Source organism: Leuresthes tenuis, unplaced genomic scaffold, assembly GCF_036924035.1.
Source record: "Leuresthes tenuis unplaced genomic scaffold, fLeuTen1.0.hap1 SCAF_19, whole genome shotgun sequence".
NCBI lineage: Eukaryota > Metazoa > Chordata > Actinopteri > Atheriniformes > Atherinopsidae > Leuresthes > Leuresthes tenuis.
Genome location: NW_027325373.1, coordinates 5313400 through 5332606, shown reverse-complemented (window position 1 = coordinate 5332606; position 19207 = coordinate 5313400). Strand labels below are relative to the sequence as shown.

The 19207-nt window shown below is 38.8% G+C and overlaps 1 protein-coding gene across 1 annotated transcript in view; it reads right to left on the bottom strand.

Moving 5' to 3' along the window:
- Window positions 1-459: 459 nt before the first annotated feature.
- The window catches only part of lrrtm4l1 (leucine rich repeat transmembrane neuronal 4 like 1), a 64846-nt gene continuing 46098 nt past the window's right edge, over window positions 460-19207 (bottom strand). Inside the window, exon 3 of the mRNA XM_072372409.1 lies at window positions 460-1922. Coding sequence (XP_072228510.1) covers window positions 1857-1922 — 66 coding nt within the window. The 3' untranslated portion in view covers window positions 460-1856. The remainder of the gene's footprint in view (window positions 1923-19207) is intronic.

Sequence of the window (19207 nt, the reverse complement as noted above, 5' to 3'; positions counted from 1 at the left end):
AGGAGATATGAAGTAAGAGAGGGAAATAGGTAGAAGAGTATGTGAAAACACCACAGCTAGTGCAGGGTTGATCGGCCATCTGGACCCCTGACAGCTTGACGTGTTCCAAGGCAGCAAATATGGAGCAAATACACTAAGCATGGTCCCCTCTTGCGATATGTAACACATTACACAGGAAGCATAATTAGAGGGCTGCTGGGGCCCGCAGTGAGCGTCACTGTGAGCAGAACGGTCGAACAGAGATCAATGCTCTGCTCTCTAAATTAATGAGGCTAATGTTGATGTGACAGGTTCGTCACAGGAGATCTGTGGGGAACACGACACATTTCAGCGACTGCAAATGGAGACATGAACAAGCTTATTAAATCACCGTGGACAGCAGAGAACATACCCACATAGAGCTGGAACACAAAAAATGATTAATGAATGTTTTAATTTGACCAACTGATATTGCTCAACAGTAAAGTCCTTATTTTCATTATAAAACATACTGTTGAAAGTGAACAAAGACTACAGCTGCTTACTAAATATCAAGAAATTCAAGGGGGAAAGCAGAAATTTACAATAGAAAATTATCATTTTCCTGTGTAGAAAGGTTATGTTTAAAGGTTCAAACCAACAGTCCACAACTCGGTGGGTCTCGAATTTAATTAAAAACAAACAACACAAGCACACGCAAAACTGCGCACGGCAAAATGTGCAGTCTTTTCAGGGGAAAGGAGGCGGGCTGATTATTTTTTTTCAGGAAAGTGAAGCATGTATTCAACAGAAGTTATACAATATAAAGCAGTGCTCAGAGTTCTCTTTCAGATAAGATCTTCCTGCCATTGCAAGTTCACAAAGACACACATTACACAATGAAAAAAATAGCACTGACGAGAGAGGAGTTGAGGCTTCTTTAGATTTTTCATGGATTTCTTTAAGGAGAACAAATCCTGGATCTGTTATGACTTCAGTTTGGGTGAGCCAAAAGCCAAGAGAAATCCATTTGGCTCTTTGGTATTTGGTGCTGAAACCGGCTGAAACACAACTTCATAAAGTACAACATTAACAACATTAGAATTTCATAAAATTACACTTTACCCTCAATGGTACTTTTTCGCCCTCTAAAGTCAACCTTGATAGTCGAGGTCTGATTGCAAATTGACTGAGAAAACACAAAAAACTTTGCCAACATTCGCTGGCTGGGGGACGGTTAGCTTCACACACTTTTCCCACTGCTGCTGAATTGATTTCCACCAAATGATGCTCAGAAATAAATTCTCAGCTCCAGTGAGGCACCATCATAGCATATCATTAGGCTTTCTTTAAAAAAGTATAAAGAAATATTATAGAATGGTGCTTCATAAGGAATCCCAATATGCAAAAACCCACTTTAATTATACACAGCTGTGTTAGCAGAGCAGTCAGAGCTACCTGTCCTGTGCATTTTCACAAATGATTCATTGCTTAACACAATATGTACAATGCCTCATTGTCTTGAAGGAGATTATAGGCCATTAGTCTTTAAAGTAAACTTCCATGTTGATTGTAACCATCCTTTAGTTCTTAGGAGTATTCTTCCAGGGCTTTGCTGTGCTCCATATCACAACCGTCACTTGCCGTGGGATAAAGCAGGATGGTTGCATCAAAGCTGAGAACCAAAGACCACAGGCCAAAAAAATAAAGACACTATAAAACCTTAGGAGAAAAAGATACACACAGTATTAGTTGCCTTTGTTGGTATGGAATAGAATTTGAATGTATCCTTGAATCTGATTTATGGGAGTAGGATCCTGGTGGGCTCTCTGCATATGTCACTCCTCTTGTTTCAGTTTGGCCTGTGTACCATCCAAAACTGTTCCGTTCTTTTAGAGTTAGTGGATACTCGGCACATCTCCCAGCCAGGCACCGGGTAGGGGGCGTGGACATGTATACTCATTCTGCAAGAGAGGAAGAAACAGAAAACAAGGCAATGAAGTCAACGCTGTTTAACAGCTGGTTGTGCCAGTTAACACAGGAGGTGGTTGCAATGTGAAGTTAATTGCAGTGCCATGTGATTTAATAACAGTATAGTGGGGTTGTGACAGTGCCAGAAAAGCAAATTAGGATAAGCAATTAAGCAGATGATGAAATCCAAAGTGGTAAGATATCTTGCAATTATGAAGTGGAGTTGCTTCCTGATGCCTTGTAGATACTAAAAGAAAAGCCAACACACAGCTGAAATTATTGTTTTTATTAAAATCTTAATTATTCAGACAAAACATTGTCACTTTACTACTGTTTTGTTTGGTACTGGGGATTTTTCAATTAACCTTGAGTGGAGTGCAAACTACAACTACTTTAGTGCGTTCAGCTTCCTAACAGTCCATGGTTGTTCTCATAATGAGCCACATATTTCAAATAGGAGGTAGATTTGGACTCCAGGCATGCCAGTCAAGCACACTGTCTAAGAAGCCACGCTGTTGTAAGTCATGCAGAATGAGTTCTGGCATGGTCTTGCTGAAATATTCATGGACCTCCCTGGAAAAGATGTCGTCTTAATGGTAGCATACGTCTATCTGAAATTCCCAAATATGGCTGTGCTTCATTGGTACTGTCAGACATGCAGGTCATCCAGGCCATGGACCCTCATACTGTCACTGTGAAAATGCACAGTACTCCCCCCCCCTAAAAAAATCATCTGAAACATGGACTCCTCTGAGCACAGAACATGCATCCATTATTTCTGTCTGTCTGAGATGAGCTGGTGTCCAGAGAAATCAGCTTTGTTTTTGTGGAGAGCTGCCATGTGGGGACCTACCAGCGTAATGCAGTTTGGGGATACATTTTTCAATGAATTCAACTGTGGACTGTCTTTAGTGAAAATAGTTTTCCAAGCTATGTATGTACCTAGAGTGTGTGTGGTTGTTTGTCTCGTTTATCTCTATGTGGCCCTGTGATGGACTAGTGACCTCCAGCCCCCCCCCCCCCCCCCCCCCCCCCCCCCCGCCACCCGAATGATGGATTAAGCGGGTATAGAAAATGGATGGACAGTACATACAGTAACCTGTATTTATAGATATCTAAGGGCATATTTCATCTTCAGAGTAGGATTTTAAGATAATATTTACTTTTTTCACCTATTATATACATGCATTGCATTTAGCAAACATTTTAATAGATAAAAAATATGCATTGAACGGGTTATTAATTCTCAATGTAATTTATAGACACTTCTTTGTAGCCATTAAAGATGCATTGATTTGACAGGTTTGTTTTTAATCACACAGCATATTTGATTCACCAGAGTGTAAATTACAAATTATAGTAAGTGTATAAGCAGGGACCTTTAAATATCAGAGCTTTCCCACAGGTCAAGCCAGGCTTGTTAAATTTTGTTTTCAAATTAGTGTGACATTTTGAAATTTCTTCTCTCATTTATGAGCAACAAATCTGGAACTCCTCAATAAACTAAATTAGGTAGACACACACTCAGCCCTCTGAGTGTCATACACTGAGTACCGGTGCCCTGAAACCCTCCCATTTTCAACTTGCCCTTTAAAAGAGTCTATTTGTGACATGGCTACAGGTAAATCTGTGCTAACTTAGTAACACAAATGCTCTGAGTTATGCCAGACTCAGCAATTTCTAAAGCTGTTCAAATCTAATTGAATTAAACCTGCTCAAAACTATCTGCTTATTTTTTCCCATGTTTTAGTTGCAGTTGTTGTCAGCGGGAGGCAGAGCTCTGTAACACAGAGACTTAGACACATGTGCCCAGAGCAGAACTTTGATTTAAACGTTATCTTGCAAGTCTGTCACCGTGAAAGAGAATGAAATCCCCACCCGCTAATTTGTCAAGATCTCTTCTCAAAAATACTCTCTAAACTGGACAAATTTACAATGACCACCCAGTTTTGGAGTCCAGTTTTACACCTACTCCCCACAACAATTTCTCAAGTAGGGAACATTTCCAAGGACCTCCGTTCAACACAAGAACTGCACAGAACTCCACAATTCCAAGTTTTTCCTGAATGTATAGACTTGATTATGTGCCAAAAAACATGTTTATCTGGTCAAAGATGTCAGAGACGTAGGCGAACATTGCCACCCAGTTGATGCCTCCAATGTGCTTTACCAGTGGAGATTTAATTTTGTAGAGGAAGAGAAAAACTTTCTTAAGCAAATCCTACAAACGAGCGAGGATCTTGCGCCAGGTGGCAACTGGACCTCAGAGTACAGAGGCAGCTGCTGAACTGAGTGAGTATAATAGACGTTTCTATATTTCAGGTAGGCTCGTCCAGCTGAAGAAGCGTTCTCTCAGCACCTGTCCCTCGACATTAGATGCCAAGCCTGAGATGTGGTACTGTATGGGGTTTTCAGAAAAGAGCTAGCATGGAGCAATATATCGCCAATGTGGGGTTAACCTGCCTTATCTACACATAACACCATTCTGTATGATGCCTCAGCTGCCTTGATATTTGCGTAGCTAAATGTCTCAATTACTTTCTTCAGTGGCTGCAATTCCTTTAATTTTCCAATCAGAAATTTCTCAAGGCTTGGTCACCAAACTTAGGTGCTTGGTAACAACATGCATTTACATGGACTCGTACTGTCATTAGCTAAAACCTCTTTGCAAATAATGCAAATTGTGCTGTGAACACATGCACAAGAAAACAGAGGCACACAAGCTTAAGTGCACAGCCCTCTGTGAAGGCAGAAATCTGGTGGTGGGAAAACATAGCATCATCTACCTGGTAATTTAAGTCTTTTCACAATTTAATCAGTATTATAAACATCCTTTACCATATTGCAGCTGCTAATGCAGCACGCAGTGGTATTGACAGTTTGTTTATGTTGCATAACTATGGAAATCAACTGATCAATCAGCTTTTGTCTGCTCTGCTATGTGAAACATAAAACATTCCAGCAAGAAATCCCAATCACACGGCTACCGTTAGGAATTGATTCAGTCACATCTCTCATGTCAATATTTAACAGCCGCTCTTTTGCATATCCTGCTGAGTAACAGCAAACATGTATTTCTTCTGTGTCATGGTCACAAGACCAACTATAACTATATGTAGCTTATCATTCTTTATCTGGAATTAATTAGTCCCAGTCTTTCCATCAAAGTTCCCTTTTTTATAATCTGTAGTTCATTTATTCTCAAACCTATTTCTTTGTGTTAACCATGTGACAGAGTGATGGCATGCCCAGGTTGTACTCTCCTTCTTCCCTATTGTCAGCTGGGACAGGCTCCATTGCCCCGTGGCCTTTTACACAATGATACAGGTACAGATGATTAATGGATGTTATTGTAAAAATGAATAGTTATTTCAGCGCGGCTCAGACTTTTCCCTCACTGACAGACATCAGAGTTGTAATTTGCTAAACTCATTTTGCTCCTTCAAAGTGATTTTCTATAAGTGTTTGGGTGAATAAGGAGTCATTTAATACACACCTCTCATTTTGCTCCTTCAAAGTGATTTTCTATAAGTGTTCGGGTGAATAAGGAGTCATTTAATACACACCTCTGCTTGCACCTCTTCAGACACTTTTGCAAACTGCCATTACTTAGTTAATTGTTTTCAGCCATAAATTGCAGTTAGCACTTTTTACATCCACATGCACTGGATGGTTAAGGTTGTTTTGTCCCCAGACTCTACTGATCTCAGCTGCAGGAAGTGAATGGCCACTCCACAATGAGAAGAGGATGTGATTCTAAACAACAACGAGGACGTCTTGTCTTTAGTCATCAGGGACATTGGCTTCAGTTCTACAGACATTCCCTCAGGAGAAGCGTACCCATTGGCAGAGAATGAACTACGATTTTCAACTGCTGGTTCTGCTGCATTTTTAACGGTACAAATTGATGCCACACGAGGGCTTTCGCAATAAAGGAACATTTATAGTGTATTTGAGGGAGAAATTAAGTTCTCTATACCTGCCAGCGAAAGCCTTTGAAAGTATTGGTGCTGGAAGCAAAAAAACAAAAATGGGATTTATTATACACAAGAAGACGAGTAAGACGTGTCCACATGTCCAAAAGTAAGAGTGTCACCAAAAGGAAGGTGCAGAAACTGTAACTTTTTACTTTGCATGTTGTGTTTGTTAAGGCAGCATTCATGCGATGCCAATCCCCATTCATCCATTTTCTATACCTGCTTAATTCATCTCAGGCTCACTGGAGCCTAACCCAGCTGTAACTGGGCACAAGGCAGGGTACTCCCTGGTCACCAGTCCATGACCCTCCTAGGCTCAATTTAGAGACACCAATGAACCTAACCGTTTTTGGGTGGCAGGAGGAAGCTGGAGTACTCGGAGAGAACCCACACGTACGCAGGGAGAACATGCAAACTCCACACAGAACGACCCCAGCCGGGATTACATTAACTATGTATATACTGATGTTAAACCTAAACCATCTCTTTAAAAACACCTAACCATCACTAAACGCAGCTGAAAAGTTGAAAACTGAAAAGTCCATATCAGGCTGGTTGGGGCTCAAGCTAGGTTACCTGTGATATAAGGCCACTGTCCAATCCCTCCTGCCTTCTTATATGCATTCCATGCCCAGTATTACCAGAAACTGTAAAATAGAAACATTTGTCCACATTTCCGATACTTTCACAACTTGTATCATTTTGGTTGGCAGTTAATTTGTGTGTGTTAGGGTTGATTCATGTTACGGAAGCTGTGACTATTATGTAATGAACTTTGTTGTCTGAGATAATCTATAGGTTTCTAACCCCAACTAGGGATATTTGTAGTATTAAAGCCGAACCATGTATAGAAATTCTAACCATAGCTATGTACCTTTAATCTCTATTTGTAATCATAAGTAGGTGGGAGTGAAGCAGAAAAGTGAAAGGACTGTAGATAAACTTGTACAGAACAGGACTTGAACTAGTGATCTCTTACTTAAAGACCAAAGGGCTTCCTTCCCCCTATCATGGAATCCTAATCAATAGTGTCCACTGTTGACATAATTTCATAATCAACATGTTGTGACAGGAGTGAAAAAAGTGATAAGTAACGTGACAGGAGCTGTGTCACAGAAGAGAACTGAGGAAGGAAAACTGAACTATTATACAACTGTAGTGAATTCTTTTTCCCTTTAACCATTGTCGTATTTTTCTGCTCCGTTATGAGATTGTGTTTACATTTCTAAACATGTTGCATTTCTGCAACATGCTTTTTGTGACGGTTGCAGGTAATCTGAAATTGGAAAATATGGACATGTAAACATTGCTAGAGCCAAAAAAATTTGATGAATTTACCATTTTTGATAATGTGTAAGAATTTCATGTCATGCTTTAACGTCGTTATGTTGCAATTTCAAAAGAAAGAAGCAGGAACACAATGATTTTGGAGCCTAAAAGGTGTAGCAAATTTACACATTCTGGGCCTTCAGTGATGAACCGATATGATTTTTTGGGGGGACCAACATGACTGTTAAACATTACTGACTGAGAATGCTTTGCAATATGGAAGTAATGACAAGTAATGAGCAGATTTTCTGGTCAGGGGTTCTTGCTACCACCAGTGCAAGAACGCCAGCATTGTATGTGGGAGCACAATGGCTGTTGGCTGTTTGCTGTTGAAGATCATATAAGAACCTATCAAAAAGAATCAGCTTTACCCTCAAAGCTGAAAACAGCTCCAGATATTCAAGTTACCAAAATTAATTATTTAAAAAAGGCCAAGAGATGAAAAAACTATGTTCACCTTCAGGACCATTGCCCAGTGTGTTCAGTATAGCTTTTTTTAAAGTCAACTTTGCACATTACTGCTTGTTGTTAGAAAAAAGAAAACGAAAACTGCATTTGGCATTGATCCTGGTAGTTTCAAACTAGACAACTTCCCCCTTAGTTCTCAGAGATGACTTGGCTGATGTTGCGCTACTGTCATCAGTCCCCTAACGAATTCTCAAGGGGGACAGTCATGAGCAGCAGTCTAATTTGAGATGGCCTCGCAAGAAGTGCAAATCAAAAACTATTTCCTTCTAAAAGTTAGTTATTTGAAGTCTAGAAGGATCTAATTATCATGACTCAAGGTCTTACATCGTTAAATGTTGTGGATTCTATCACTATCACTTTCCTCTCAGTTAGTGCTTTCCATGCTCCGATCCGGTATATATATCGAGAAACAATGTTTACCAGACTCAGTCAGTTGTTTTAGGTAGTGAAAACACATCAAATCAATATTCGATACATCCTCTGATTACTCTGTGTAATATACCTTGCACCTTAGGCACAAAAATAATTCACAACTATCTGATTTCAGGACTGTGGCAACAGATTTGAATATTAGCCCATAATTTGACCAGTAAACATAATGATTCACTAGGAGGTATGAAATGGTTTCGATCAAGCAAGCTAACTTAATACTGAATTCAGGCTGGATAAAATGCTCAAATCAACACTCAAGAGGCTTATTAGATGTCAAACATTGAGCATTTCTGTCCCTGGGTTTCCAAAACGTCTTATTTTTAAAAATGAAATTAGCAGCAATCCAAAGTCAAGTAGTAAACCCGAAGCCCTGCTGTATAAGATAGGAAAAAGCTAAATGAAAGGGATTCATGAGGGTGTTTTTAGGTGGGTCTGAATACTGGATGCTTTCTTATCTAATGCAAAGTTAGGTGCAGTCTGTTTGTAGGAAAAAGAAAAAAAAAGGATCATTAAAAAAACTCAGCTGAGCTTAACAAGGCTGCCTGGTCTCAAGACAAAACCTAAAATAGGCACAAAAAAATGAAAATCATTGGTTTTACATTTTTGACACCTAACATGACTTTCAGTGCATGTGTTTTGCCTTTGAAAGTTTTTTTTCATGCCTGTTTGTGGTAAAGGGCTTGAGAGGAAACAAAAGTGAAGTTTAAGGCAAAGTTTGAAAAGTTGTGACAGGGATTATCTCTATCAGGGTCCAGACCTTGGAATCCCCACCGAATTGATTTGTCCGGTGTAGCAACATAAAGTTATTCAGTCTGCTGAGTGCACAGTGAGGACTAAAAAGGAGCCATTTTGGGCCATGGGTGAGATCAATGCTTCTGTTAAACTGTGTGCTGGGACCAGTAGGAGTGATATCATCTCCTTGGGGCTGCTCGGTGGTGTGGTGGTCAGCACCGTTGCCTCACAGCAAGAGGGCTCCTGGGGCCTTTCTGTGTGGAGTGTGCATGCCTGTGTGGGTTCTTTCTGGGTATTCCAGCTTCCTCTAACTGCCAAAAAACATTCATGTTAGGTTAATTGGTGACATGGCTGGTTGTTTGGCTCTGTCTGGCTATGAACTGGAGACCTGCCCCCCCCCCACCAGACTCTGAGTTAGATTGGGCAGCTATAGAAAATGCATCGTCTCCTTGATAAACAAATTTATCTTATTTGGATCATTTGTATTCTCACTATTTCCCCAACATGGTAGTTTGTTGTATCTGTTGCAAAAGCAGTATGTTGACATGCATCAGTTGTCAACTTTAGATCTTGGAATTCTAGTAGGATGCATTGGTGTCTGAACTTATTGGCTCAGGAAATTCAAATCTCTTCCCTCACAAATATTCGTTAAGGCAGAAGCAGTATCAGACTGCATGTGGTAACAGGGTGTGAAGAACTGACAGTTCCGTCTGATATCAGGCACTCCTTTTTTTTCTTATTTATACCAGTCCAATTAGTCCAGGCAATATAACAGAGTAACAGCCAGAAAATTGTAAATTGCATCATCTATCAGATCCATGGGCGTGTTTGCACGTTTGGAACTCTCTTACTATAAAATCTGGGGAGGATGTCTGATTTACAGCAAAACATTTGGCTTGTTTGAAAACAATTCAAATATCTGCTTCACTTAAAATATGCATGTACCCTACATGAATATCTTCAAAAACTGAAAAGATGATCAAAGCAGGGGAAGATGCTTTGATCCAGGAGCATACAAACAATATATCAATAATGACAACTGAAAAGTGCTTAATAATAAATGCATTAAATAGGCACTTTTAAGAGTGAGTCTGGTCATGCACCCCCTCTGTTGACTTCACAAGGTTTTTAATTACGATGCTAATTGGTGCAAACATGGTGTAATTAGTCTGCTCTGAGTCAGGACAGCTGGAACTAACACAGACATACTGTATGGTTGACGCCCTTAAAAGAATCACAAGCTTCTTACTCTACTCAGTGCTCCAATTAGTGCACTCTGAATTCTCACCCAGTTCACCTGAAGGTGGATGTTAACTTCGTTCCCCAGGGATCATGAAAAGACACAACACAAACCAGAAATACACAAACCCTAGAAATATGGTTTACGAGACAAGCAAAGTAGCACTTGAACGGATTTTATTAATACAAGGTGTGTGGTTGTGAAAAGATTAATGTATCGAGGTACATGTCTGAACACAATCAAAGTGCCCCTATTAGGCTAATTCGTGCCTCAAGAGAAAAACTATTAAAAAAAAGTCAACTGGTGCCTTCTTAAGCTCTTGGTCTCCACAAGACATCTATCTCTAATTTTATTGTCTTATTTGTTCATCTCAGATTCTCCCTGAAATACAAAAACACATTCGATCCTGATCATTTTTTATATTTTTTCCATTTTCATAAAGCAATTTCATAAATTTAAACTTATTAATTAATAAACTTATTAATTCACTTCAGTCAGGACTTTTGTTTGTTTTTTAAAACAAGACAGTGAGATACAACTTAGAATACAAGAGTCCTTGCTCATGGTCAGAGAAAATTATTTCACCACGGCCTTTAAATGTTCTTTATAGAAAGGTCAAAAAAGTCACACCAGTCTATTAACTTGCATATTACACCGTATTATTGATAGTGTAAATGCATCATGTGAAAATATCTTATCATAATTTCCTTTTTAAATGTGACTTGAGGCTCTAAGAGTTTATTTCCACAAACATCTTGAAGGACAAGGTGCAGAATAATATACAGTGTAATGTGCTAGATGCTGTTCTCTGACTATGCATTTCCATTTCACTTTAAATGCATAAATAATATGTACCCAGATTAATAGTTGTGCTGAGAGCATGAATATATGAATACATAATCTTGACAGCATGTGCACTATTTCGCCTCCAGCCGTACTTTATGACTTACAGCTAAAATGTTAACTCTGCAATGAGAGCATTCAGAAATTTTCAGGGTATCAATAATAAAGAAAAAACAGATTGTATAGTAGGAGTGAAATTCCACAAATATGCTATTACAGTGTCCACATATTACAATATGCATGTAGCTCCTTTTATGTTTAGCACAGTGAGAGGTGAATAATACTTATTAAGATGGAGGTCTATTCATTCCATTCCAGTTACACCTGCATTTTGAATGGTGAAGATTAGCTCACGATGGCCAGTTTTCATGCTTGATAATGTGAACATCTCAGTTTCTCGTTTAAATGCTGTACATCAGATTGAAAACAAGTAGGTTAATTGACGTTCAGTAGGTCTGCATATTACTCCCCGACTCCAGCAACACAAAATATGTTTCAGCAGAAGCGAGAAACTGAACCACAGCTAAGTGGGCCAGTGAGAGTAGGCTCTCTCAGCGTTTGAAGTTATGAAGTGAGCAATTTCCTGTGTGTCCGCATTAAGTGAGACATGAAAACGGTGGTCTAAAGGTAGCGCTCTGAGACGTCCCAGAGGAAATCTGGTCCAGTGAGTTGTGGCTGGAAGCAAAGCAAGCACATCCCTGATGAAATGTCTCAGTATGTGCGCATATTTGTGGGAGTGCATGTTTATCTGTGCTTGAGTGTTATGATTTATGATGGCTGTGATTTATGTCGGTGATGGATGACACCATTTGGAGCAGCAGATTTTCCCCTCTCTATATCTATCATCTCGTGCGCAGTAAATTGTGTTTACTGTCTTTAACAAAAAAAAAACCCACATAAATAAGCAGGGCAAGCAATTACTTTTTACATGTATTATCTAAGAAATTATAAGCATAAGGAAACATTCTGCGAGTGCCACCGTGCCATCCCTATAATGGCATATTATTTCACCGACATACTGTGGTGTGGATGCATTAAAAAAAAAAGGGGTATCTTGATTGACTGTAAGTTGTTAGCATTGCTGGGCTTGGAGTGCAGCATGCAAATCAGAGGATTAATTCTACCTGACAAGTGTGCCTGGGCTTAAATTATGAATTTAGACCCATTTCAATATAGGTTTAATGCCACAAAGGTTCAGCAATTATTTCACCTAAAATCATTAATACTGCAACATAACGAACTTCAAAATGTTAAGTGGATAATTCCACCTGAGAAATGAATCACTTAACTTTTTCTCCCTCATCTGAACAGGCCCTTCTTCACTCTCCAACTTTTCTGCCTTTATGAACACACACTTTCAGCTGTTTAAACTTTCACCATCTCTACATCTGTCTCTTTAGACGAAGACACATGTCTGTGTTTTTGACCAAGATATCTGTCGTCTTTCAGGGGTCACTAAATCATTTAACAGATTTAACATTTTTTTACAGTAACTAATGACTATAAACCGTATTGATTCTTTATGCTGCAAAAGAGTTCCCCTTTTTGAGATGAATAAAACGCCCCTCAGTTTAGTTAAATTTGAAGCAACAAAGGTTTTCTGTGTCATCTCTCCATTTCTTTTCTATTGGAGGGATCTGTTCTTGTGATCAGCAACTCGTGTTTCATCACAAGTTATGAAGCACTTATCCCTGCGCGCTCCTGTATAGTTGATTAACAGGATTTTGGACCAATCCAATTGTTAAAAATGTTCTCAGTTCCCTAAGCAATTTACAGTTATTCAAACTAGAAAGATCACAGTGATAAATGATGAAATTATAAAATCTCTTTCTGTTCAGCAAAGCTGAACTGCTAGTAATGTGTTTGTTTCAGTGGTGAGGTAAGAGTCCATAGACCGGGAAAGCTCTTAGGAGACATCATTAAGCAGACAGTGGAAGTAAGGGCCTCTGCAGCTCCTGTCAGTCAACTCAGTGTCATGGTTTTGAATCTTAATGTGTCAGTGAAAGAGGCTTCAGAGGCTTTACTAATGCAAAAGAGTAACTAAACACTGTAAAAATCCTCCACATGCTCAATAAAGCCTGCACACTGTGACTACTGTGCACTATTGCATTAATATCAGAGCCTGTTATGTATGTAGAGATGTACATATAACTGAGAAGTATCTCTCAACTAACTGAACAAAAGAGATGAGAGAAATGGTAGCAAGTGGGATTCTGTCAAATGTTTTCGACACTGTTCTTGCATATTGCAAAGATGGTGTCTTACGAGGTGAAGTGAAACCAAGTATTTCAGCTCCACTTCTCTTAATCATTACCAAACTGCACAACATTTCAGAACTTTCTCTATTTCCTTATGTCAAAATGTTAAACAAGAAAAAAAAAAAACAAGTGGCTGAAGCTGTCAGTTAAATGAAATAAGGTAAAGAGGACAATGTATTCCTCTGTATTTCCAGTTGTTTGTTTTTTTTTACATCTAGACTATGTGCTCTTAACTTCTACCCATAAACAATAATGGGTGAGAGCGAAGTAGAAAAGTAAGTAATCACTGAAATACAGTGGACTTAGGGAAGTGAAAGGACTATGGAATCAACAATCTCACACTTCAAAGCAGAATGGTTTCACGCCACTCACCAACCCACCTTTTAGCCTTGTGTGGAATTGTTTTTCGCTACTCAAGGATGGCGACTGTCAACTTCATAAGCCTCAGAGTGATATAATTACATCTTCAGTAAAATGATTGTAGCTGGAAGTACAAAGTGTGCAACTGCTGTGAATTTACTATAAATTTGACTTGAATGTCTGTCATAAGAAGGGTTTGAAATATAGTAGAGTTAAAAGAATTATGGTAAAACGCAGGAATTTCCTCCATACACTGCTTCAACCACCAGTTGCCACTGCTGTCTTTTCATAACCAATGTCATACCAGCTGGACACTCAACAATTCTATGATCTATTTGATTTAATTTCTATTCTTATAACCCCCTCCCCGCTCAAAAATAACCCACAATAATATGTTGTTTTCTGTCAAAGAAATCCCAGACTGGTTATAAACATGAAAACAGCTAAACTCATCTGATGGCTGTGAAGAAATACAATGAAGAAAATGTGAGTCCAATTGTTGCACTGTCATCCATCAACTTGTCAGCGCAGAGGCCGACAGGGTTCTGCTGCTGGATGTTGTTGGCATTCAGTGAGCGATTGTCCCTCACTTGTTGAAATAACCCGTTTCAGTTGGAAGACTTGTTGCTAAGGATAGAATGCAATTAACTCTACACTCCCAGTACACTTTGCAATGGGAATTCACCTGAGAGCTACAAGGATTGTGAAGGATCCTTCAGTTGCCAGCAGTAAACCATTCATCCAAATATTCTCTTCTGCTTATCTATGGCCTGGTCATCAAGCCACACTCTACAGGAGGATGTTGTCCTCCTGGAGAGTGTTGCCTGGGAGATATCTTTCTCGAGTAAAACTGTCCAGCTCTCCTTGGAGGATCCCAAGGTGATCCCAGGCCAAAAGGGATGTATAATCGTTCCAGCATGTTCTGGGTCTGTCTTTCTTCTCATGAGACTAAAAAAAACAAACCACCTCAGCTGACTTCTATTCACTACATTCCCTCAATATTCATACATAAATATTTGCCTAATGATAAGTAGAAGGATGTCATGAGGAAACCTAGTCCAGAATGCAGCAATCTGAGAGCGGGATGATGCTTGATCTGTAAACCCAAAGGTAGCCCAAAGAATACAGCTGAGAGCACTAGTCTCTTACTATAGTACTTACTAAAAACCTTAAACCCCCATCAAACATCACTGGATAGACGTTCCTCCCAACTCCAATTCAAAGAAGCTCTGAAGAGTCTCTATTATGAATGCTCAGTGCCTGTAGAGGCTGGAATTAATTTATCCAGCCAGTAGTAAAGCTAGCAAGCCAACTTGATCATTTACTGTGTTTACCCAGGAGAATTATACATCCCTCCATGTCTCTGATTGTTAAAAGCACGAGTCTGGCAAGAGCAAGTGAGCAATCAGGTGTAAGTGTGTGCCTAGTTTTATTAAAATAAGAGGAATCCATCAGAGTCTGACGTGCACAAAACATGTTTGTTGACGTTTTTGATGGTACAAGAAAAAGGAGATCAGGCTGAAAAAGTCAATGTCCCCAGAAGAGGTCAACCAAGAAAGATTGCTCCAAGGGTAAGACATTACCAGTCCACGAGAGGTGCCAAAGAAACTAAGGGTAAGCTAAAAACTTCAAACTTCAAAACTTCAAATAGGATTGTAAGTCAGCTAAACAGATACATATTTGCAAACACAAATGGATAACTTTAGATGATGAGGAATGTGGATATAGGTATGCTAATGGTTAACAGGGAGCAGGTAGTGAGTAGCAGGTTGTTCTCCAATGTTGGATAAAGATCCTGTGGACAAGCTAGAAGGCTGGAAAATTATTTGAAACCGAGATAAAACCTTTTCGTTAAACTAAGAAGCATTATGTTTAGGGAAAAGAAAACATTGCATTCCAGTGTAAGAACCTTATACCCTCTCTGAAACATGGGAGTGACAGTATCATAATCTGGGCCTTTTTGCTGCAACACGGGCAGGTTTTCATTGTTGATAGAACAATAACATCTCAATTATACTACTGAGCTCTCAAAGAAAATGTGAGGTATCCATAGATAAATCTTTACATGAAGATCATTTAGAGATTAAGCTGATAAAATTAGAGGCCTGCCTTAAAAAATGTCATTGAAGAACCTATAGTTCATGTTAGGTGAACCAGTGACCCTGACCAGATGCTGCTCTGTACTGAGGAATATGTTAAAATTCCTCATAGCTGTTAGCAGACATGCTTAGTGGCTGTACACCAGAAAATTAAGGAACAGGCTGGGCATTATATTGGATCCTGTTCAATCCATCCACTCATCCATTTTCCAGACACACTTAATCCAAATCAGGGTCGTGGTGGATCATTTTTCCTCAATAAATATATGAGTAAATGAATTGACATATATATTTTTAAAAAATGCCTTGGGATTTATTATGATCTCATTATTGGCTTTTAAGACTTGTGAATAAATGTGTTTCTTTTTCCTTACGAATGAATACATTTAGTCTGTGTTTTACGGTATCTCAGATTCTTCTGTTAACTTCTGTGTGGTAGTACACAGGTTGTTTCTTCCAAAGTACATGGATTTTGGGTCGTCTCTATTCAAACTTGGGAAGATGTACATTTGCTGTAGATAACAACTGCAATAGATTGCAGGAGTTGTAGCTATGAGCTGACTACATAAACAATTCTTCAACAGTAAAGCTAAAGCTGGCATTATTTGATGGTTCCTCCTTTTAAGTGTTTCCTAATTGGCAGACATTTAGCTACATTTTTGACTTCTTCAGTGGGTTTTTTTTTGTCCACCCCCAAAACTAAACCTGTAACCTGCAACAGACCTCGGGCCCATTTGGGCAAACCTCAGCTACCTCATAGGAGAAAGAGTAATCAAATTTGCCCTTTGAAAGCAGGACCTACGTGTCTTAAAAAAGTCTAAATTTAATCAGAGCACAGCAAGCAGCCTTGCAAGGACTTGAAAGCGACTGTGGGTACACACACAATCACAACTGGCCACTTTTCTAGTCACACTTTTTTCATTGTCTAACAAGAGAGACATTAAAATATGTGTGAATCAGATATTTGCTGGAATGACAGAGTAAGAGAAAGAGAAACTGCGACTTGACTTGCCTTGCCACTCGTGATTCATTGCATGTAGTCAATGAGATTTGCGATTTGAGAAACGACCAAAATATTCTTAATGTTTATAACATGTTCAAGCATTACAATACATCATCATGGAAGCCTTTATAGCAGATAGAAATTGCCTAAGTTTGAACAAAAATGTCAGTATGAGTTAAAAGCACTGAAGTCCCCTCATGTTTGCATGAAAAAAAATAGAGCAGCACACTGCTGCTAAAATTAGGAGCCGTGCCAAACACTTAGATTCTCTTCTAAAATGTTATAGACACTGAATATACCAAATGCACTTCTTCAATGCAAAACTCTAATACGACTTGACTGTCGAGCAAACGGGTAGAGCTTCACAAGTGACAAAACATGATTTAGTTGCACAGGTTCATGAAAGAGATCAGGCGATTGCATACAGATTTTCCCCATAAAAGGTCTTTGCACAACAGCAAGATACAGTTCCCGTGTAACGCGCCTTTATATTCCCACGCTGAAACTCAAAAGACATGTCAAACACAGAGCCTGATGAACAGTCATTAAAGTTCCATGAACACACACTAACAGTGTGAGTCGAGTTGCCTGACAAACAGATATTGTTCCCAGTGTTGGTGAAAAGCATTCATTAAACTTATGGTGCCAACCAGACTGGTTTAATTAAAAATTTAATTTTGCACTCTGAGCTAACAGAAAGGTACCCTCATTGGGATCATGAATACTTTACACCTATTACTTTTTTGAGTTGTTCATAGAACACAACATTGCTTTCAGAACAGCCCTATACACACACATATATATGTAATGTACAGCATTTTTGTGTGTGCACAAACAGCTCTTCACATCAGTACATGTGCATTCAGTTATTTCAAGCAACTTCAAGGTACAGAACACATATCTTGTTCCTGCTCTTGGAGAACTGGCCTCAGATCTCAGAGGATTCCATCCTATCTCAGTTGCATCTGTCTTTTCATGTGATCTCAGATAGACTTAATAATGTTGAGATCAGTCTCTGTAGGTTAGGTCAGACCATCCATATGTCGCAGGACTTTTTCTTATTGCAGCTGAGGTCTTACACCATAAACCTCAAGCATACTACCTTTGCCATATTATAGAATACACCTGTATATACATAAGAGTCCCAACTGACAGCTGTTTCCTTTTTCTCACACAGTGAATAGTACTGTATTATATTGTCCAGCCATATGGTGTTCTATACTAATACAAGGTGATTGTCTGTGTTCGATTAAAATTTTGTAGTGGGTCTTCTTCGCTGATGTTGACTCTCTGCAGATCCTCTTATATCAGCTTGAGACATTTCCTCTGCACTTCTCGGCAAAGAGAGCTCAGATTGTACAGCTGGATTTATGTACTTCTTTGAAAAGAAAGGCATTTGCCAATCCTCAAAACTATATCAATTGTATTTCCTAACTTTCAATTAGTGACTTGTATATGCACATGGGGAATTAAACTGCTGTGATGAAATGTAATTTATTGCTGTATGAAATATAATTATGGAATTAAATAATAAGTTATCAAGGGAGGAGAAAGTCACCTCAAATTAGAGTTCGTGGGTTGCATTTCTGCAGCCAGAGACAATTTAATTAATCAACGTTTTACGAGCATGAATAACGCATTAACCAAAGTTGCACAAGGGAACCGACGGTCTGATCTGAGATTTTTCAGTGAGCATTTGGGCATGTGTTTCTCCCCACAGAATATTTCTAAAGCCAATGATGTGAGAAATTTTAACCTATATTTTGGGATTTGTATGTTTCCTTCAGAGGCTGGTTCATTAAATCTTAACAGGGAGTTGAAATCTGTACTCGTTGACTCAATGGAATTCAATTCACACCTGCCATGATGCAATGCGGTTTTAAAAAGATTGAGTAAGATAGAAATGTTGTAAACACTTTTGGTATTTTGGCCTGAAGGTACTGGAGGGAGATTTTGGCAACTGAAGGAAAGAAAGATGCAAATTGAAATGGGGTATTTCATAATGAAGTGATCATGATAAAAACCTTTTTGGAAAATGATTTACTTTCTGTTTAGCTTGTGGAACAGTCTTAGAGGTCAAATGGAAATAAATCAAATGAACTTAAGCCTCTAAAATAGGTAATTGTTTATCCATAATGTCTTCTGCTCCGGTTTATATATACTGGATATTTAGTGCCTACAGTAATTGATCTTGACCATGCTTGGAAAACTTGGTGAGGCATTTGGCCTGACCACCACTTCATATTCTGTTCTGAAGGCTCTGTGAAGTAGCACATTTTGTTGGGAGGAAAAAAAATATTTGACATAAAACTACTAACTCTAAGTTGCAATTTGAGGAGCCCAAAATTTAGGAAACAGTAAAAAAACAAAACAATGGAAAATTTGTGTAGTATTTCAGACTTAAAACAGATTCCTAGTATTTTGTTGATTCATAAGAATACAAGACTGAAATATCACATTTTATAATTCTGTACTCAGACCCTTTGTTATGACACTTGAAATTAAGTTGTTTATATCCAACTATAAGTGATGTTTGC